Consider the following 23,202-nt stretch of genomic DNA (forward strand, 5'->3'; position numbering starts at 1 on the left):
AGGAGCTCTTTTGAGGCAGAGGAGGGGCTCCCTAGTAGCCCCTCAAAAGCCCTGGAAATATTTGTTTTAAATAGGCCCATTTTAGGCTGTAACTGATGTTGACTCTCCCTTGTTTACAGAATGTGGGTCAGTGTTATAGAAACACTTGTACAAAGATTGTGGTATGAGTATTGCAGATTTTCAAGAAGTTTTCTATTTTGTAATTGACTTCATCTGACTCTTAAACCCATGATCAATCCCACACCTCCCCTCACGTGACTAGGACCATTGCACTACACAGGCATGCTCTCACTACTCCTACCCTAAAGAGAGGAGGAGCAACAAAGAACTGTGGAGGCAATACAATCTTTATCAGGGTTACTGAACCCTTATTTAGGGGAAATTGCTGTTTAGAAAATTAGAAATCTGTTATAGGAAATTTTGCATATCATGTTAGCTCATGAAGTCTGGTATTTTGGTTTTGGCTTATGCCTCATATTTCAAGGGAAGGTAAAAAAACAAAATACTTTACCTGGACAGTTGTGCAAAACTGTGTGTGTGTTTATGATCCCTCAGTGACCCATCTGATAATAGCTGGTACTATCTAAGGCCATTGGCGGATTAGCCACTGGGCCTATGGGCACATGCCCATGGGCCCTGGTCAGTTGGGGGCCCCTGGAAAAATGGGCACCCCTGTGTCCCAACCTGCTCCACCCAAGTAGAAAATTGGAAATGGGGTCAGGGCATGGAGGCTTGCCCCTGCCCCGTCCTCCCTCCCCCCACCTGGTACTCCTGGGGGAAGTGGGGTCGGGGTGCAGGGGCTTGCTGCACTCCTGCCGGGGAGTGGGGGAACCCCCTGCACCCTGACCCTGTTCCCTGCCAGGAGTACTGGGGGGGGGGGGGGGGGGAAGAAGGGCTAGTCCCTGTGCCCTGACCGCATTTTTCTGGCAGCAGCGTGGGAAGGGGGGGACGAAGGGGTGGGGAGGAGCCCCCACTTGCTTTGGCCCAGGGCCCCACAAATCCCTAATCTGCCTCTGTCTAAAGCTTCAATCCTGCAGTTGCATCCAGGTAGGCAGAGTCTTGGGCTTGCACAGAACACCATTAAAGTAATTCTGTTGATACAGATTAACTTGCAGAATCAAAGCCTTAGATGGTAGCAATCAAATCTTCTGCTAGGTTAGTAAATCGTTCAGCCAACATTTTATCTCGTTTGACTCTTACTCCTTTTATTTGCAGAGGTGTTTTAAATTATTGACTAATCAAGAAACCCTTTGCTCTTTTAATATGGAACCGTGTAAAAATGAGGGACTGTTCAGTTTTGACTAAGTTCAGTATAATTTGAAATCTATCAATTAAATCTATCAAATCTATCAATCTATCAATTCTTTTAGTCTAAAGAATAAGGAATCTTGGCATTTAAAATCTCTTCTTTGGTTGTGAAAAGTATGTTTCAATTCCACTTGAAGGTCTGTAATTGGAGCTGAAGAGAGTTTCAAACAGAACCAATATCCTGCCTGAAAGCATGAAGGGCTTGTTTTGTGAGAGATGATACTTCAAGAATGCTCTACTCTTATTGACACTTATAGGCCCAGCCACTTTACATGAAGTAAGAATTTCCTCTTGCTTTAGGCTAATAATATCTTAAACTGTTTGCTAATGACATGGGGAAGTTTTGTAAATCAATTGAGATATTGTAATTACAGATTTTTTTGTTATGCCTTTGTTCTGCTTTTCCATTTAAAACCTTATATTCTATTCATCACCTCTAGTTTAACATGGAAGAAATAAGCTTTGACTAAAAGCAGTAGAAATACTTGTGCTGCAAAATCATAAAAACCCTTCTTTCTGTCAGAAGACCAGCATGACACAAATAAATGATTATTGCAAGCAATCGACATGCTTTTCTTTCCTGGTTTAAATGCCAAAGAGTGTATTTATAAATGTACGTTATATTCCCTTTATTGTGGCTTCTCTTCCTCTCGTGGTAGGGTTTCTCACCTCCCCCATTTCAGATCCAGGCTCTCATTTTCTACCATGGTCAAATTGAACTGTGACACCAGGGATCAAACTGAATTCAATAGCAGTGTGCTCTGTGTGCTAATCTTTTATTCTGAAATCACTTCAGATAGTGGCCTATTTTTCTTAACAAGAAAGCACTTAAGTTAATTGCTCTATTAGGAATGTACAGTAGCTCTTTCTAATCTGTAGGTAGCTTTCCATGCATAGCTGCTGCAGTTCGAAACACCTGCAGCAAAAACAATTTAGGGGAGTGAGGGAAGCCCCAGCTCTGCATAAATTAAAATAAAAAGCTCAAAGTTCAAAATGTTATCTGTGACACTGTTGTAGATAGCTGGAACAGACTTAAGAGAGTTGGCTTCTTCTCCATGCCCTACTGTTATCCAAAACATCATACAAAATTCTTTGTAAACTAATTTAAAAGGTGTCTTGTTTATTTAGAAGCAACTGTGTACAGTGTTTGTTCAGAAAGTAGACCCCAATCCAATTGCAAACCAGCCAACAGCTGATTTTTTTCCTTAGGAAGAAACATTGCCTAATATAGCTCATAGAAGCCAAACACCAAAGACACAAAGTGCTAAAGATAAACAGCTCAATCCTCAACTGTTCTGGCCTCAATAAAACTACTGATGTACAAATTTGGGGTGGGACTCAACTGTCCCCACCTGCAGGCTTGTCTCAGCTCCTTGGCTATTACATGGTGAGGTGCTGAGATGTAGTGCGACCTTCTGTGCCCTTAGGAACAAAACCCTGGCTTTCTTATAGCCCTAATCAATCAGTTCTTCTGAAGCTTTTCTTTCTAGCAATCATGGGAGAAAAAAGAAGATGGACTGTTCTCATTTTACCGAGCTAGTGAATTCAGAGAGACTACAGGGGCAATGTTATTGAATCTTTAAAGGCATTCCAAGATACTCCGTTCTGGTGTAATTATCTTATAGATGTTTATTATACTGCATAGTAAAGGGATGATTTCAGTAACTTAAACTGAAGTGGCATGGTAAAACGGTATATTTTTATGAAACGATTTCTCAGAGGTGTCAATGGATAGTACAATATCAAGCTGTGAAGGTACAAAAGTTCACTGTTCAGCTGACCAGTGTGCCAGGAATATTAAGCATTTGAAACAGTATTATTATCTCTCTGTACATATGAAGAACTGAAAGGTGAAACTGGTTTTGACAGTTCAATTCTCACTACGCTGCCTCTTAAAAATTTTTAAACCATTGTCCCCAAAGTGTTTATTTCGGTATTAAAGTATAGGTGACACATATAATTAAGAATTTTAAATAATAAATGAATAGCTAAGGCTTTGTTCTTACAAACACTTAAGCATTTGCTTACATTTGCTCATGTAAATAGTTTCCTGGAAGTCACAGAAAGAGATCCTTAGCTGCTGCAAATCACTCTGCCCCACTGAAGTCAGTGGATTTACGATTATTTGCACTGGCTGAGTGTCTTGCCCTGCATGTGTAGAAATTGTGGTGGTATGTGTGATCTCATAATTGCTACAGACTCTTATTATGAGGTACAATTAGCATCTAAGTTAGTTATTGCCAGAAATGAGTACCTTAGAATGCCTTTAAGGACTACTCATGTATCTAAAGGGACTACTTATATCAGACGTGGGCAAACTGTGGGCCATGTCCAGCCCATGGGACCCTCCTGCCTGGCCCCTGAGCTCCTGGCCCGGGAGGCTAGCCCCCGGCCCCTTCCCTGCTGTTCCCCCTCCCCCGCAGCCTCATCTCACTGTGCTGCTGGTGCAATGCTCTGGGCAGCGGGGCTGCGAGCTCCTGGGGCAGTGCAGCTGCAGAGCTTGGCCTGACCCGGCGCTCTGTGCTGCGCAGGTGTGGCTGCCTCCAGCCGGGCGGTTTGGCTGTAGTGCCGCCAGCCACCAGTGCTCCAAACAGCGTGGTAAGGGGGCGGGGGGGGGGTTGGATAGAGGACAGGGGAGTTCGTAGGGTGGTGAGGGGGCAGGGGTGTGGAGAGGGGTCGGGGCAGTCAGAGGGTGAGGAACAGGGGGGTTGAATGGGGGCAGAGGTCCCGGGGGGGGGAGGAGTCAGGAATGAGAGGAGGGGTTGGATCGGGTGACAGGGGACAGTCAGGGGCAGGGGATCTGGGGGCGGTAGGGTGACCAGATGTCCCAATTTTATAGGGACAGTCCCAATATTTGGGGCTTTCTCTTATATAGGCACCTATTACCCCCCCCCCCCCCCCATGTCCCTATTTTTCACACTTGCTATCTGGTCACGCTAGGGGCGGTCAGGGGCCAGGGAGTGGTGGATTGGGCAGGATTCCCAAGGGGGCCATCAGGGGGCAAGAAGGAGGTGGGGGTTGGATAGGGGTCAGGGGCTGGGCCATGCCTGGCTGTTTAGGGAGGCACAGCTTCCCCTAACTGGCCCTCCATACAATTTTGGAATCCCGATGTTGCCCTCAGGCCAAAAAGTTTGTCCGCCCCTGACTTATATGCATAAAGTTAAAGACACACGTAAGCGTTTGCAGGATTGGGGCCTATAATGATTTTCTATTGTACAATGAAAAAGTAGCAAACTACAAAATAGTTTAGTTACAGTGGAGGGTTATGGCAGGAGTAACATGATTTTTTTAAAGATACTTAAAGAGAGCCTGAGTCTGGCAGTTAATGGCTGAATCTTGTAATGGTTATTAACTTATATTGTTGAGTTAGATATTTGAAAAACACTTCGAAGATGGAAAAACACTAACAGCAATAAATAGAATGTTGTGAAGGAGAAGCAGGAGGATACTAAAAAAACATTTTAAGCAGAATAAAAGGGGAAAACGTCCTGATCCTGAAGAGATCCAGTAGATCTCGGTATAGTCTCCAGGCAAAAAGTGGGTATCCCATCACTTGGGACACTTAAAGAGAACCTGTCAAATTGAAAATCACATTTCCATCTGAACATTTTGAACCTATCATTGTTACAAGTAACCCTTACGATGATTGGATTTGTAATATTTTTTTCCTGTTCGTTTGTGTGCATTGGACAGCCATCTTTGTTTCGTTGGTCATCAGTATCCTGCTGTGAGGGGTGCTCATATGAATCTCTTGTCTTCTCTTATCTCTAAAAGAAAGTGTTTAACAGTAACGGTAGCAACAAATCTGAAAGTGCAACTGAAGAGACAGCAGGCAGGCATGTTTATAGAGAGAAAGGAAAGGGGGAAGGCGGGGTGGGGCTAAGCGTGTTTTGGGCTTGTTGCTCACAGACACTTAAACACAGCTGGGAAGTAGAAATACTTTAATTTTGAAATGATTTTTTTTTAAATAAAGGGTGCTTTAAAAAAGAATGCCCCTCCTCCCAAATTTTTTTTTTTTTTAAAAATCAGTACCCAAGATCTCTTCATGACTGGCAAAGGGATCTGTTGGGAAAGGAGCTGTGATTTTTTTTTTTTTCTTTTGCTGGCTGAACTGAAAAATTGAGGTTTAAAAAAATCATTATGAGTTTAAAAAAAAAACATTTTATTTAACCAAGAACAAAATGTTGGGGTTCTTAGTTTTGATGTTTTTAAACTTTTCCTTTAAAAAAAATTGAAGTAAAATTCGAAACAAAAGCTCATTTTAAAATGAAACACTTCTGTTTGAAAATGTCTAGATGAAATGTTCTGATTGTTTTCAGATTTTGTTTTGTTTTCAACTGAACAATTCAGCGAATTGGACACATGGTTTGGTTGATCTGAATGTGCATATTTAAAATAAAAAAAGTTTAGGCCAGAAAATGTCACCCAATTCTAATTATAAATCATAAGAAATTGTCTTCTGACTGAATGATTTCAGCAAGATTAGTGCTAACCAAAGAATTAAAAAACAAAACAAAAAACCATTCTCCTATATTTGCTGCACTTATGGCAATGGAAGGTAACAATAATGGAAAAATTAGTGCACTGTGGCCCCAAGCCTACATTTCCATGCAGGTGCGGGGGATTTGACTACATGGAGATGATTGCAGGATCAAGGTCTATGTCAGCGCAAAACAAGGGAGATCAATCAAACGTAGGAAATATGGTTGCCCTTTTTGTACTTTCGGAGCAAGCACAATGACTTGCAGTTAAATTGAAATATTTACAGCCTTTTTATTTTAATCAGTTAAAATAAGAATATCCTTGGGAGAATCTTCCCTTCTCAGAGCCCCAGCCCTCAGCAACATACCCTGCTTTCACACACTGATACTCATTGGGCAGAAGCTCTAGCAAGGACTTGGTAGGTACCTCCTTCAGATTAGAGGATGTAACAGATGTGTGAAGTGAGACCTAGGCTTGCTATGTGGAAGGATGTTAGGTGATGAGGTAATACAGTAAGGAGATAAGAGAGATTGGGGTTAAGAGATATTTTGTCTAGGAAGGGGGATTTTAATTTGTTTTTACACCAAGTAAAAATGGGCTTTGCACTGTTTTAGGGTAGTCAAGGAGACAATTCTGTGGCCCCGTGAGTATCAAGCTAATTCATAAGATTCAGGCAGTTAGGTACACAGCTGCAGACTTTTGAAGCTTCCTCTCCCTGAATTATTGGTTCCAGTAAATTACAGCTTTATAGGTCAGCTGAGGTAGTATACAATTGTCTGTGTGCTTGGCTCAGAGGAAAGGAAAGAGCAAGAAAGACAGACAGAATATTCTGGCAAACCTAGTTTTTGTCTGTTTTTCTCTTTATGGTTAGGATCATAGTTAGTAACTGGGTGATTAGATGTTGATAGTCATTCAGTATGTGCCATATAGTCATATTCTTTATCTATTAATGTACAAAAATCAATCTAATTAATTCTCACTTTACTAATGTGCAAACCTAATAATTCTAACTAAATCATTGCAGTCGTTTTCTACTTTGCAGCAAATCTGTAATAGACCTAATTACCTGCATTTTGCTCATATTAAGACTTGATTATTTTTACAAAATCTACCACAGTGCATTAGCTACAGTACAATACATTGTATTGTTACCGGTATTCTACATGTGTAAAAAGAAGAGTGGGAGGGAAATATACTCTGCAATTCACCTTGATTTCTTTTTTTTATCTGCTCATAGGTCCCACTCATGCAATCAGCTCTGGGTGGGCAGACCCTTGCTCTGGTAGTGGGGCTTCATTTGGGCACACTTTTGCCCATGAGGAGCTCAATGCAAGACTGGTGCTTTTGCTCCTTTGCAAAGTTAAGCAATCTGCAATGGTAATCTTAGCTACATAGCGTATGGACTACTCTTTGCTATAAAATAAAGAGCCACAACATTTACTTTGATTTTTAACTCTGTAGTGGTGAATATACTACATAGCTCAAGCTTATTGGCCTTTGTGTGAAGGAATCAATCTTCTCAGAAATAGTGGCAAGGGTTTAAAGAGAATGGAAATTGGCCTTGATTTATATAGAGTCAAGAAATCTATGTTTTATCTATTTATTATTAATTGTATTTCAATAGTGCCTAGAGACCCCAGCCAAGATCAGGGCTAGACACAGGCTGGGAAAAAAGTAGTAGTATTGTCCTCACTTTATTACAGTTGGAGAACTCAGGCAAAGACACATTCAGTGACTTACTCAAAGTCACCCAATGTAATTTGTGGCAGAATCAGAAGTTGTATTTGGATCTCCTAAATCCCAGTGTGGTTAATGAACCACTAGACTGTCCCTCCTCCCCAAACCACCACTCTTCCTAACTGAACACTCTTATGTTGTTTGGTTTTTGTTTTGTTTTTTGAGGTAATATTTTGGCAGAGGGCAGATAAACACTGCGGAAGCTTCCTCATTATTTTGCAAATGTGTCTCATTTTTTACGGCAGTAACAGATTCTCTTGACTAGTCTATAGCACAAATACCAAAATTCCATCAATGACTAAAGTCTGCCCACTTTTTTTTTTCCCACTTGTGATCTGTGTGGATCTGCACAGGAAATCTCGTGGCTAAAAATATTCATGATTAATTGTAAACCTTATCAATTGTCTTTGAATGCAAATTATTGTAAAAACTAATATGCTACATTTAGTTGCTCACTGTATTAGCATGCTGGAATTTTCAAAATGAAGAATTGTGAAACAGCAATTGGACTGCTGAATGGGTAACCGTTTTCAATTTAAATATAAAATATGTTTACCATAAGAAGGCCAGAGCAATGAATGGCTACCATCAGTGGAACTGTACTGGGGATTTACTTATACTGAACCAAACAGATAGAAATGGGTGAAATTCAGATCTTTTACCAGCAGGTGTAACCCCTATGGAAATCTCTAGACTACATTAAATAATGATGTAAATGGTAATAATGGTAATGGTAATAATAAATAAATAGTGTAATAATCTGGTGTAAGAACATAAAACTGGCCATACTGGGTCAGACCAAAGATCCATCTAGCCCAGTATCCTGTCTTCCAAGAGTGGCCATTGCCAGGTGCCCCAGACAGAATAGGAAATTACCAAGTGATCCATCCCCTGCTGCCCACTCCAGGCTCTGGCAAACTAGTAATGTTAAGGAAGACTCAGTAGAGAGAGCATTTATAACTGCTGGGACATGCAACAGGGGGAAAGGCACACTGCCTCATTAGGGACTTGAACTCTGGAACCTCTGATTAAAAGTCTGATGCTCTACCGACTGAGCTAGCCAGGCAGTCTATAAGTGACATCTTGGTGTCATTTAAGTCAGTGGAAGTTTTGCCATTGACTTTAGTTAGGCCACAATTTCACCATATATATTTCTATTGGGCTTATCTCTGTGGCGCACTGAGAGAAAGGGGGATGTAGAAGGAAAAATAAACGATGTCTGAGCTGCTGGGGAAGGGCAGAGGGTCTTCAATGGTTTATATCAGAGGGCACATTTTCCGCCCACACTTGTTTTCTGCAGTCTGAACTAACCACATTTTACTGATCTGACTCTACCCAGATTATGTAATTTTCTTAGTAATACCACATTGTTTCAAGGTTTTTTTCTTGGTAATCAGTTATATTGAATAAAGTTCCCAAACAGTTATTCAACTAGATTTTTCCTGAGGGCCATAGGACTTAAGATCAGAGTTCAGGCTATCTTCTAGTATAGACATGCCTGAGGCTTTTTATACGAAAAGTGCTTCACCGGGACAGTAATACTGGTATGCAATACTGGCAGACGCTCCTAGTGAGGACACAACTATACTGTCAAAGGTGTGCTTTGTACTGGTGTAGTAGAACCATCCTTAACTTAACAAGCTGTACTGGTAAAAGCATAGAGACTTCTGCAGACACAGCTATGTTAACCAGGGGTTACTCCTCTTCATGCTGCTGACCAACATAGCTCTGACAGCAGAAATCTGTGGTATGGACCTGGCCCCAGTCCCTAACTTTGCTTCCATTATAAGGGCATGTCTACACGTACAGCGTGTCTGGTAAAGATGCTCTATGCAGACGGGAGAGAGCTCTCCTGTTGGCCTAATAAAACGACCTTTGTGAGCGGCAGAAGCTATATTGGCAGGAGAATCTCTCTTGCTGACATAGCACTGTCCACACTGGCCCTTATGTCAGTGTAATTATGTCACTCGGGGGGTGGTTTATTCACCCAAATTCTGCTGGCATAAGCTGTAGTGTAGACATAGCCTAGGAAACTCCAAATTGAAAGGAATGCATGCAGTGTTGATAATTTTCACTGACCCGCATGTTTGCTTATGCAGCAACAATCAAAAATGCAAACAACAAAAGGTATCTATTAATGCATATTTCGATATGTTGCACAACTACTCTCTCTAGGTTTTAACAATCAGCCTTTTAATTATTCTTTCATCATCAGAGGAAATAAACAGCTCCTAAATTCCAAAGTCCTCTCAAAGGTACAGTGCCCTTTTAAATCTCTTTTTATCAAGAATGCTTTCTGCCACTGGGTAAGATTTGCAGGTTTCTGGCTCACTCTAGGACAACCAGAAAAAGAAAAGGAAAAATCTGTGGCAGGCAAAAGTTGGGGGAAGGGAGGAATCCCATTCGTTCATATACACCCCACACACTGACCAGTATTTCCTGTCGCATGCTTTTCATTGCCCCGTCTGGGCAGATATTGGATCACAAATATTTAAAACAAGAATTTCCCTGATAAACCAGTAATTTCAAGTGACTTGCTACAGACCTCAATGCCCTACCTTTTTGTTTTTTGCTGCTTGGCGTGTGGGGGTGGTACAGTGTATTATAGGTTTTTGTACACTTTCAGGAGTGAAATATTGATCTTTTAAAATCTGGAATGGAATATAAAAGAATCTGGTTTAGACTGATGAATTCAACCGTGATTTATACTATCAGTTTTAAGTAACCTCTCTGCCCTCGGCATTCTTTCAGTGTGAATTGAGCCTTGAGCTTCTGTGTACCTTTCACAATACAGCCATTTATAGTAATACAAGTAGTGGTAGTTTACAGCTGAAGACAGTAATGACATTGTCGTTGTTTGTTGAAGATGAAGAGAATTTATGGCATCTAGTGTGTATAAATTGCTTATTCCTCTCAACCTAGTCACAGTGTTGACATTTCTAGGCTATTTAGTAAGATGACCATATTTTCCCAAAGGGAAAACATAACACTGCATGGTGCCGGCCCATGCGTCCCCCCTCCTCTGTGCGACCCCACCTCCCTCTGCCCGCCTGCACACGGGGCCAGGCCAAGGCTCACCTCTTCGCCCTGCGCACGGCTGTCACGGCCCAACCCACTCTCCCTAGTCCTCCCTCCCACGCAGGGCAGGTGTTGCCACTTCCCCTCCCCCAGCACTTCCTCCGCACCCCAGTAGGGGCTGCACCTTCCCCCCCCTCTTTTTTTTTGCAAAACTGGGCATTTCTCCCATTTTTCTCTTGCTAACTGATCATCGGTTGGCAAGAGAATATGGGACAAATGCCCAGTTTTGCGCAAAAAAAAAGAAAAAAAGTCGGGATGACCTGGACAAAAAGCTTAAAAAAGGGACTGTCCCGGCCAAAACAGGACCTATGGTCACCCTATTTATAAGTTCTGGTTTTGGATTTCTTTTTTTATTCCTCTATTTGCAAAAGCAGAGAAATACCTCTTTAGTTTGCTAAAGACACATGTTTACATTTTAAACTGAAGAAAATAAACTTAGCTCATTCTATGAGATATTTTAAAAAGATATTCACTTACCGGATATTCAAAAGTGTTGTCAGAAATTATAAACAATTCTAGGCTTTCAACCAAAATTCAACAAGGAATTCGTATCAGGTGCTATACAAAACATTTTTACAGTGTATTGTCTTATTGCTGTGTAGAGAAAATATAAACAACTGAAAATAATATTTAATTGATTTAGCTAAGTATCTGTGTATGTATCATAGTTTGATTAGCTCTTGGAAATATTTGGTATTCAAATTAATGAGTTAAGGACTCTGAAGATCAACTACTCAGTCTTAGCAGGTGTGGAAAGGTAGGTTATTGGCAAAGTACGTTATTGGCAAGGGGATTGTTTTCTAGGTATTAATACTTGTTTATGCGCCAGTGATGAATCCAAGATTCCTGTGTTTCGTTTTTCTATGAACACTTTACGCTTGTTAGGACAAGGGAATGGCATTTCTAGCTGCTTTAAGACACATACTTGAACAAAGGTCAGATACAGTGCAGGCAACTGGAGTTAAAACTACCCCCTACTTCCTGTCAGGTTGTCCTTCTGCAGAGTCAGAGTAGTGATTAAATCTCAGTTCAAATTTAGGTCTGAACCTCTGATCAAAGACTATATTCCACATCTTTTGTGGGGTTTCTAATGTAGAATACAGTCCCCTGGGGGACTAAGCTGCAATCAACCACAATAACTTCTTGTAACACCTAAAACTGAAAGCTTGATAGAGCATTTTAGCACATACAACGTCCCTGGTGCAGCCATTCCGCATCTCGTGCAGACTGCTCCCATTACCTGCAGGTATAATTTGTGTTGTGGGGGTAGGCTCTACATCAGGGGTTCTCAACCTTTTTACCATTGTGGGCTGCATCCAATGCTATCTGTATGGCCCTGAGGATGTCATATGGGCTGCAGCTGTGTGATGATTGGACCGCAGGTTGAGAACTGCTGTGCTACATAGTGCCACTGACTTGTTACATGGCTCCATGGCTTTTGCAATGTTAATGAATGTCTATATAATCACAAAATTAGTAAGGCCTGAGTCTGGTCCCTTTGGTAGGAAACTTTCATCAGTTTTATGAAAGTATGTGTAGCAAGCCTAAACGCTATACTTAATGTACCAAGCAACTGAGAAATAGTAAAGACCTGTATTTCAACAATATATAAATAAATGTAAAATTTAAAAGGTCTCAAGTAAAGTGCAGACTACTAGATTGTTCTTGTTTTGGGCTGTAAAACCCACCACAGTATCATAAAGTCAGTTTCCTGAAGCTGCAGCTTCAGCCTCCAGTTTCATTTTTTAATTCCCTTTGCTGTTGCTGGTATCCACGGTAACTTCAGTTTGCAGTGGAGCTTGATAGCATTCTTTTAAATGGCAATATTCCATCCAATAGCACACTGGCTCTTCAGTGATCGTATTCCAGATGATGTACATTTGGGTGACAGTGAATGTTCAGTTATTATATGGCAGTGGGGAATTGCCTATATATCTTAACACTGCATTTCCAGACTTTTTCACACTTGATGTTTTTTTCTTTTTATGGTCGGAAGATTTAAATGTTTTTGGTTGTATGTTGGTTGCAGTAAATCTTAGGATCCTTTCAACTTTAATTATTTTAAACAAGTTTTCTCTGTGGAAATTTCATAGGTCTTAAATATGAGGGGCCCTGAAAGTTGGCACAAAAAACTTTATTGGCTAGCTGCATCCATGTTTAGAAAACTTTGGTTTTAAAGTATAAGTGACCAAGATTTCATGGCTACCTTTGGCAGATTTCTCTGGCATCTAATGTACGGTTGCCAACTTTCTACTTGCACAAAATTGAACACCCTTGCTCCACCCCTTCTCCGAGGCCCCGCACCCTGCTCACTCCATTCCCCACTCCCGCTGTCGCTCGCTCTCCCCACTCTCACTCACTTGCTCATTTTCACCGGGCTGACACAGGGCTGGGATGCAAGAGTGGGTTATGGCTCCACTTGGGGGTGTGGACTCCTGGGTGGGCCAGAAATGAGGAGTTCAGAGTGCAGGAGGGGGATCAGGGCTGGGGCACAGGGTGGGGGATTGAGGGTTCCGGCTGGGGGTGGTGGCTCTGGGGTGGGACTGGGGATGAGGGGTTTGGGTTGCAGGAGGGTGCTGTGGGCTGGGACTGAGGGGTTCGAAGGGCGGGAGGGGGATCAGGGCTGGGGTTGGGGCAAGCGGTTAGGGCCCAGGAGAGGGTCAGGAGTGCAGGCTCCGGGTGGTGCTTACCTCAAGCAGCTCCCAGAAGTGGTGGCATGTCCCGCTCTTGCTCCTATGCAGAGGTATGGCCAGGTGGCTCTGCGCGCTGCCCCGTCTGCAGGTGCCGCCCCCACAATTCCCATGGATGCAGTTCCCGGCCAATGGGAGTTGCGGGGGCGGTGCTTGGGGCTGGGGCAGCTTGCGGAGCCCCCAGGCTGCCCCTACACATAGGAACCTAAGGGGGGACATGCCGGCTGCTTCCCGGGATTCGCGCAGCGTAAAAGCTAGCAGGGTGCCTGCCAGCCCTGCTGCATGGACCACCAACCAGACAGTCAATGACCCAGTCAGTGGTGCTGACTGGAGACACCAGGATCCTTTTCGACTGGGTCTTCCCGTTGAAAACTGGACACCTGGTCACCATAATCTGTTGGGCTGTGCAAATGCAAGTGGCTTGTTTTGGGGTATGTTAGGCTAGTGCCTGGTGATAATGGACCTGAGGGGCCAAAGGGGCATAAGGGAGAAGTCTGGATCCAAAGAAAAGAACCTTTCCCAGTGAAGTGCCAAACTGAACTTGGGGTTGGTCTAGAGTTTTGTGGTTTTATTTTACTGGGAACAACCTGGACCAAAGAGAAATGGACCTGAGTCCTATTCTTGGAGGCACTTTCTAATCTTGTCTCCTTTGCTTTGGTTTCTTCTCCTTTAGCCCACTGCCACCCTTTTTACTGCTCCATGTCCAAGGCTTCCCTGGCAACACAGACACGAATCCAAGGCAAACACTCATCTGGAACCTCGTGTGCCCTTAAACTTTAAAGGCCAATTCCTCACCCCTTCTAAATTTCCTTTGTGCTATTCTGGTGCTATAAGGTGGTCTTTAAGCTGCCCTCAATGGGCAACTGGGAATTCATCTGTTGTGAGATGGAATAAAAACAAGATTACTTTCTTTTGTTTCCAAAACAGGTCACTAAAGAATGGAGAAAAAAGTGAGCAGGATTTATCCAGTTTCTGAGCCAAGCACAATATATTTTCTACAAGTCACTTGGGAAAAAGACCTAGGCACTGGCTTTATTATAACACTTAGTGATGGTCAGTCAGCATGGACTGGGACAGGTAATATTGAAAACAAAAGATGAAAAGATGTTTTTTTTTAATTATACACTCTTTTCCATTGGCTTTTGAGCAGTGATTCTTGACTTTTTCTGTGACCCCATGTTACATTAGAAGAAAGCTTCCTGATTCCCCCTCCATCTAGCCAGGAAGGAAAGATGGTCACAGGACTTGTTCAAATCTATCTTTGAAATCCATGTAAAGACTCAACTGTCAAAACAAATACTAATTAATTTAACATATGGCTATGCAATAGTTGTATATATTTTTCACAGTAATATAATTTCCTGTGATATTACCCCAGGACTCTGCAACTTCTCAATCTCTTTGAACAAATGTGACAAGCTAATTTCATCTGTGAATTATAAAGTTCATGAACTATCTGTGTTAGTCCTTTCAGATGATCTATTAAAGCTATTAGTTATTAAATGTAGTTGAATGCAGTAGTCACAATATATGTAGAAGAGGGGAAAGGCATAGGAAATGAATAAAATGTACATTATTGCTTTTCCTGGAGTTGATCTGTGAGGAAAAAAATAGCTTTGTGTTTGTTCTGCCCAGAAACCCAAATGAGAGGTGTCCGTTCCTTAAGAAGGGCACGCTACTTTCATTTATGCACAGTGAGAGAAGAAAATATTGGTGTTTTCCTGAAGAACTGCACATCATTTAACTGATCAAGAGCATTTCTGTTAGCAGTAAACATGTCTTGGAGAGAGGCAGTGGGGGATGTGCAGGTGAAGAGCTCATAAAGGTGGATAGTATATCCCGGGAAAAGTGTTTCCTAACCCTTTGTCCTGATTCATTAGAACTGATACCCATGCCATTTTTTTCTAACTGATATTACTGCATTGGCTTCTGTTATTTATATATAACCAAACTGTCAAAAGTGACTACTGGTTTTGGGGGCCTCAGTGTTTGGCTGACCATCTTGAAACACTTTGGACTGTATTTTTAGAAGTGCTGAGCACTCTCAGCTCTTATTCACTAAAGTTGGATTTGTGGATGCTCAACTTGTCTGACAATCACATCTAAGGTATCTCAAGTTGGGCTCCCAAAAACCAATGCACCAAAACTCAGTGGAAATCTATGAAAAATTTGGCTATACAAATTATGTGGTTAATCCTTTTGGAAATCTTATTAAGCTATATAACTCGGTGATGTACTGTGGCAGTGAGTTTCGGACAGTGTTTGTGTGTGTTCCATTTAGACTTTCTTTCGATCTGTTTATGTTGTTCTTATTTGGCCTTTTTAATTCCATTGTGGGTCCATTTGGCTCTTCCATCATGAACAAGTTAATACTCATACTTAATTAGTATTCTCCTTTAATACTATTTTTCTGACTCTTTTCTTCATTTCAAACTAAATTATAATACTCTAGACATATGAAACCAGGCTTATTTTAATGTTTATCTTCATTTAATTAAATCCTCTGTTGAAATATGAAATGTTTCAAATATATTTTGAACATAATTAGAAGTTGTTGTACAGGTTAAAAAGGCAATATTTGCCAACATTGTGACTGGTTATGCATACTGATTACATGTGAAAGCTTTCTCTTGCCTGCAAGGGTGGCCAAAATATATCAATGTATTTTTGCTTTGTTTTGTTGTTGTTAATTAGGTATTTGGTGATTGTTTCAATATTTTTGGCTGCAGGCTTTTGAAATTTGTTTTATGTTAAGGGAGACTACCAACTTAAAGTCACGCTTGTATTTATGTTCACCTACTGTTGTTCTAAGTAAAACCTAGCATCCCTACAATAGAAAGAGAATATAGAAGAACATTTCTATCCCTTTGTTTTCAATTTAACATTTTTCATCTGACAGACCTGTTGTATAGGCACTTCACAAAGGATGGGATCATGGACATCACTATCTCAAAGGAAGAAAAAAACACAGTCCAGCATCAGCACCAGAAAAACAAAGGGGGGAGTGGTCTTTGACCTCCTCTCCTAAGGCCAATCCAATTCATATTGACTCCTATTAACTTTCTAGTCCCTTCACTAAGTTGAAAGGGAGCTGAATTGAACTCCTTGTGCTGTTGTGTCAATTGGATGGGATTAGGTGGAACTACCTCTGTTACAACAGCAGCCTAGTTTTACAATCTGTTTGCCCTGAGGCTAGCTTTTTGCAATTAGTTTTCCTGGTTTGTTGTAGGAAAAAAAGTGGACAACAAGGAGAAATCCAGAAAACTTTATCTTGTTCATATTACAAGATCCACTGACTACACTAGAAAGAAAAGGAGTATCTGTGGCACCTTAGAGACTAACCAATTTATTTATGCTCAAATAAATTGGTTAGTCGCTAAGGTGCCACAAGTACTCCTTTTCTTTTTGTGGATACAGACTAACGTGGCTGCTACTCTGAAACCTGATTACACTAGCTGAGCTTATCATCCCTTTGCTCTAGAATGAGTTGTTTTGCGTAGCTATGAATGTGGCTGTGTTATTCTTATTCCAGAGCTAAGCTGTTTGCTGAAGAAACAAGCAACAACACGCTTTGTTTTGTTTTAAACCTCTCAAGATTTCAGTGTTCTTTTGCTTCAACAGTTGAGCTTGAAACTTCCCTTAACTAAATAGCACGGTTAAGTGCATGTGCACGATCTTTCTCTTTAAGTGCACAGTTAACAGCGTAAGATTTTTCTACTACACGTACTTAGTCCTTCATTTTCAGAAATTCATAACTGTTTTAAGACCATTTTTCAAAGTGAGTGAAGCATATTCAAGCTTTTCACATCTCAACTTTGAAGTTTCAGATTTCAGCTGTTTTGGAGCTATTTGCTTGAGGGAGAAAGCAGTAGTTAGGTTTTGTTTTGTTAAACAGTGGGAAATCCCTTCAGTTTCTCATGTTGTGGGATATTGTGCATGGCAAACCAGGTCAGGAAATGAGTAAGAGTTGCTGAAGGATTTGTCTTTTCTAGTTCTTATGGATCTAGTGTGATGATGAAAAGTGGTGGAAGCCTCACTGTTTAAGAAATGTAAAACCATAGAAAAACTTGACAAAAGTCCTACAAAATGTACTGTATGACCCAATATTGTATTGACTTTTGAAGGCGGACAAAAGGATCTATATCAGTGGTTCTCAAACTACGGGGTGGGCCTCCCAGCTGCGAACTGTGTGTATTTTTTTTTTTTTTTTTAGAGAGCTCTGGTTGTCAGTCCTGGGTGGCTGGGGCTTGTTCAGAAAAATGTGCATACCCAGGAGTTGGGGGGATGGGATAAAGGGGACAGCCGGAGCCCCGCCACCATGGGGCTAACAGCCAGAAAGCCCTGCTGCCCAGACTCTACATCTCTCACCCTTCCCAATCCACCACTGGGAGGCAGGGCCGGATTAATCTTTTGTGGGCCCAGTGCCAAACATATTTTTGGGCCCCTATAGGGGCAATGGAGCATGGCGTCAGGGGGTCAGTCCCCGGAGTGAGGGGCCTTCCAGGGGCAATGGCATGGCAGAGGCGGTCCTGCTCTGCCCAGCCCAGTACGAGGGCACTATTTACAAACTGGCAGTTGCCAGATGCACAGTGGTCTGCCCCATGCTGCGCCACACATCCTCCAACACCGGAACACTGCCCCCCCAATTCCCTATGGCCAGAGCCCCCCCAGACCTGCTGTGCCCAGCACCCCCCCGACCCTGCCACAAATGCACAGTGCCCTGCATACCACCACCACTGCCCAGCGCTTACATGCCCACAGCCCCACGACAACTGCCCAGTACCCTACACAGAACCCCCACTCCCTAGTGCCCCACCACACATCTTTCCTGGCCTCTCACAGCCCAGCACCCTCCTGCCCAGGCCCTCCAGAGACCCACTCCCCCAAGGTCTGCCACCCGGCCGCACTCAGCAGCCCTGCTGGGAGGCAGCTGTCTACCAGGCTGAGCTGGCAGCGCAGCCAGGGCTAGTCCCAGGGCGGGGAATTGCTCCGGCCCCTCGGGAGTGGTGCGATCAGCCAGGCCAGCACCTGCCCCGGCCGGGCTCTCTCAGGACCCACTTGCCTGGAGGGGCCCAGCCAAGCGCCCCACACTGCACCCCCCAAAAAACTGACTGAGCTGGCCAGGGTTCTGCACCAGTCCCGGGTGGCTCAGCTCCAGGACAGACGGGGCCCCTCAGGTGGCAGGAAGCAGAGACTGTCCGGAGCCGGAGGTGCACTGGGGTCTATCCAGGAGGCAGCGAGAAGCCAGAGGGTGAGGTCAGGATGTGAAGAGGAGCCTTCAGCCGACTGGAGGGCAGGCCGAGAGGAGGAAGTGGTGGGCGGCGGGGGGAAGCCAGGGGTTGGCGAGATCGCGGCACAGAGCAGGACAGGGCCCCTTCTGAGCATGGGCTCGGCTCCATGGCACCACTGGTGCCATTGTAAATCCGGCACTGCTGGGAGGCAGCGGCGGGACTCCAGCTGTCAGCTCTGGGTTGACGACAGCAGCAGCAGCAGCGCAGAAGTAAGGGTGGCAATGGGGCGTTAATACCACTTTTCATAGAAGACTTGACAAATATTTCACATTGCCATCCTTACTGCTGCGCTGCTGCTGATACGGTGCTGCCTTCAGAGCTGGATGCCCACTACCAGCTGCTGCTCTTCACTCTGCCTTCGGAGCTGGGCAGTGGTATATGTATTTGGGGGCAGGCGGGGAATAAGCAACTACAGACACAAAAAAGAGGGGCACAATCAAATAAGTTTGAGAACCACTGATCTATAGAGACTTTCCATTTATAACTTAGGTTTCTCTGAAAAAACTTTGATTTCCTGTTGCTTTTATAGCTCTGACATACAAATCTAGCATGTTTGACATACGTACTCAAACACCTACAAAAAGAAAATCCCCTTGATCCCTTTATTATAGCCCACAAATAATGATTTTATGTTCTTGGTGTTGACTTATTCTTCAATAATACGGTAACTTGTTTCCTCAATCTTCAAATCATTATTTTAAATAGCCACTTTAAAGTTGAAAACAAAATTTCTTTACCTATTTTTTCTTTCTTGCCCCTCTCTGCTTATCCTGCTTGTCTCTTGTGGCATCACTCCCCCGAACACTCTGCCAATGGTGACAAGCACTCGGCTCCTGTTTTTGATGTGCCCAGAGACATGTCCAGACCTTCTTCCATACTGTCTCTTGTCCATCCTGAACAAACATGTGAGGCCACTACCCTCTCCTCCTTTAAATTCGTCATCAAGACCCACTTCCACTGCAATATCTATAAGAAAGCAGCTAGCTAATAATGGCTAGGTTGTGGGCTGTTGCGTACAATTTAAAACTAAAAAACAATTTTGGATTGTAAATATTATCCCTTTCCCCATATCCTTTGCTTGCCATTTGTATTTAATTTTGAGCTTCGTGGGGTGAAGACTGTATTGCTATATATCCCTGATCCTACAAAAATTTACACGTGCTTCATGTAATGCATGAGTAGTTCCATTGACTTCAGTAGAACTACTCACATGTGCAAAGTTAGTCATTGTAGGATTGGGCCTTAGTGTGTATAATGCCTAGCATATTGTGACTGCTACCTTAATATAAAACAGGATTTTGAAAAAAATGTAGAACAGTTGAAAAAGAGGGTTATAACAGAATTTCATATATAAACTAACTGTAGCAGTTGCTACTATGAACATTAGAAATGGTGTTTACATCGTACAAAACCTTTTTTGGGAAAAAAGTAACTGTTAAAATGTTTCCTAGTTCCTAGTGACCTTATAATTATGTTCTCAATGTGGTTAAAACATGCCTTTAAAAAATCTGGAAAAAACACTTGCAATTCATTATCCGGGATACAAAGCCATTTGTATGTATTTTGGTTCCTTTAGGTATCGAATGGAACATGGAGGTGGGTGGTTTGCAGGCAAGACAGGACAGTATTGGAGGCATATCCAGTGTACTGCGTGGATCCACTGGACTATCGCTATGGGTACTGGGTTGCACTGGCTATGCCCACCTGTGCAGTTGCACCAATTTCTTCCCCTGAATTGGGAGAAGGATTTTTCCCCCCTTCTTTCCCAGCATGTTTGTTTCTGTCTCTGTCTCTCAAATGTACTCTGGCACACAAAGGACTTTTTTATTCAACTTTGTATATGGCACTATGATGTGTCTTTTTCTGTACATTAATGTCTCTATCAATAGGTTGTAAAACAAACAAAAAAATTGAATTTTGTTGCTGTTGCAAAAAACATAGGCCAAGTAAAACAAAAAAAATTGTGTTGCCAGAAGGTCTTGTATGCTGAGGTACAAATACAGATCTTGTCACTTTTACAACAGTGTATATTATTTTAATTTAGCTCAGCTAAGAGGTTCAGTGAAAAACCTAGTCAACTTCATCATGTCTTATTAGCTGTTAATTGTGCTGTAATAGGCAACAGAACACAATATCCATCACAGGAATTTTGATTAATCAAATTTATTTTATTGTGCCTTAAAATCTGTAGGGATATTGAGCTCTATCCTGTTTCATTCTGTTTTCTTTCCTTTTTGCTTTTTTCATATCTAGAAAATCTAAGCTTGTCTTCCTTTTTCAATTCACCAAAACTGAATTCAAAAGTTTAACTTTTTATTTTACTCCCAGTTCTTTGCCATACATGCTTCACAGCATTGCTTTGCATATTTATAGACATACCTATAGTACTCTCCATTGTAGTATCTGATTGTGTTTCCTGTAGTGCTGCAATGCTTATAAAATACTATAGTCTGCCCTTGTCCTTGACTGTAAGTAAAGATGGTGTATATAATATCTGTATGGAATTCTTTAAAGATACCATCACTTAAGGATTCTCAGTTTTGAGTCTTGTTTCTCCAGTGTAAGAGAGAAGGGATCTCCTGTCATGCTAAGGTGAGTAGTGTGATACCAGAAGACCCACATGGAGCTCTTTAAATGCCTCCACAAGCATTGTTTGGCTACCTTCTTATTTGTTTTACTTGAGACTAATTCCATCCCTGTTTATTTGGTAGCTATTTTATTTTATGAACCGGTCAAAGATAGACCGATGTCTCTGTGGCCCCTTGCTGTCAGGTTCATGTAGGGCGTAACACATTTGAAACACTTATTGGAAGACCCATGGTACTAAAGGATATTTAATATGATCCAGGATAGCCTGATGAAGGGTATTTTTGACCAATTGTATACCTGTGAGTTCAAGCTTCATAAAGAACAGATAACTTTTCCTTGTGCAGGGGACTTCAGCCAGTAAAGAGAGTTAGCTTCATGTCACAGGTGCAACCACCAGAGGGAATAAGGATGATGTGTTTCCTTTCCCTCTTCCCCACTACTTTTATGTCCCATTCAGTGCAGCTGTAGCACTAATACAGTCTCAGTCCTGGTTCCCCATCCTTCCACTATTTTTGTGTGTCCCTCAGATTGCAGCACGGATTTCGGCTTTAATGGCTGACCTGCCTTATACCAGATTTTACGAGCATAAAATGGTGCTATAGACTTATATTAGAAGTTTTCCTAAAATGGTGGGCAAACTCCACCTTATTGAGACTACCATGATATCAACTATTCCCCATGCCCACATGATTGTCCCAGTGAGGTTCCTTCTATAAGCTTAGTGTTGAAAGGTCCTTGCGTTATTACTTGGACCTTACTAAAAGTTTAAAATTCTGTAATTCCTCAATTACGTTTTGTTCAGGACATACTGAGCAAAACAGAACCTAGGCAGTCCCTCCTCTGCTGTCTCTGAACTTTGATGTGTTTTATCTTTCTTTTCCTGTGTCCAAGCAGAATTTACAAATTTACTCTGTTTAAACAGATAGTAGCTTCTGTAGGTCATGGAGTTAACCCATTACAATTCCAAAAGAAAGAAACACATTACTGTTATTAGTCATCTTGGGTTTAATAATTTTTTTAAAGCTTTTGCAAATATTTTTGCATCTGATTTTCAGTCAGAAATTGGTCATTGCTTTATTTGTGCAAATATTCACGAACAAATGCATATGCATGCAAAAATGACTGATTTGCACATCTGGCAAATAGGTCCCTATCTAGTTTTTTTGTATGCAAATCACTGATTAGTGCATTCATACCTGTGCAAATGCATTACTACTTTCTGTCTGAAAACATGATCCATTGTGTGATTTAAAATTTTTAAAAATGTATAGTGTCCACATATTTTCCATATTCTGTCAAAGTGCATGAATAGGTATAGTTACCACCTTTACAAGGGAGTTTGTGTGTGTATGTGTGTGCATTTAAAAAAGCCACAGAGAAAATACTGAAACTAGCTGTGAAGGATGTGATCTCATGTTTATCAATGCTGATTAAAAAAAAGATGATGTGCAAAACTGCTTAAAAATAATTGTGGGAGAAGATATGTCTACCTCTGTGTGTAGCAAATAATTGCCCATTCACCCCACTGTTATACATTTGGATGACTGATGATTTGACGAGTAGTGCTTCCATTGCAATACCAGATTATCTATGCTGTCAATAATATAAATAAGAGACGAATGAGGCAATTACAACATGGTTTCCTTGCTTGGAAGCTCTTCTGTTTTCATCTGCATGATCAGGATATGTATGCAAGTGTATCTCTTGAGGTGAAACAGTCGTCAAGACGAGATTTGTGAAAAGAAGAAATACAGCTAACTAAAGTACTATGTGAGACATTTTTCAGTTGGGAGTTCACTTCGCTGTTAAGAGCTTATTTCAGTCTGACACAAGTTATGGCTCTTCTCTTCCCCCTCACTGGCTCAAATGTTGGGTAGTCCTTCAGTCCCAAATAGAGAAAAATGACTGTCTATCATGTTCTGCAGAAGATTGGTGCTATAACTGGAAAGTGAAACACTTATGAACCCAATAAAGAGCATAGAGCATTGATAGCCTATAGAATAAGGCTAGATCTGACCCAGGTGGAA

General features: G+C 41.9%; 1 protein-coding gene across 5 annotated transcripts in view; it reads left to right on the plus strand.

Annotated features, from left to right (window-relative positions):
* The window catches only part of XRCC4 (X-ray repair cross complementing 4), a 290,800-nt gene that overhangs the window by 23,919 nt on the left and 243,679 nt on the right, over positions 1-23,202 (plus strand). For 3 of the 5 annotated variants that reach the window (XM_048849577.2, XM_048849575.2, XM_048849574.2), the window contains exon 2: positions 14,223-14,372. In XM_048849577.2, the coding sequence (XP_048705534.1) occupies positions 14,234-14,372 (139 nt within the window). In that variant the 5' untranslated portion in view covers positions 14,223-14,233. Of the gene's footprint in view, positions 1-1,518; positions 1,586-14,222; positions 14,373-23,202 lie in introns of those variants that run through there. The other 2 variants (XM_048849576.2, XM_048849578.1) reach the window with 2 other exon arrangements.

Source organism: Caretta caretta, chromosome 5 (genome assembly GCF_965140235.1).
Source record: "Caretta caretta isolate rCarCar2 chromosome 5, rCarCar1.hap1, whole genome shotgun sequence".
Classification (NCBI taxonomy): Eukaryota; Metazoa; Chordata; order Testudines; family Cheloniidae; genus Caretta; species Caretta caretta.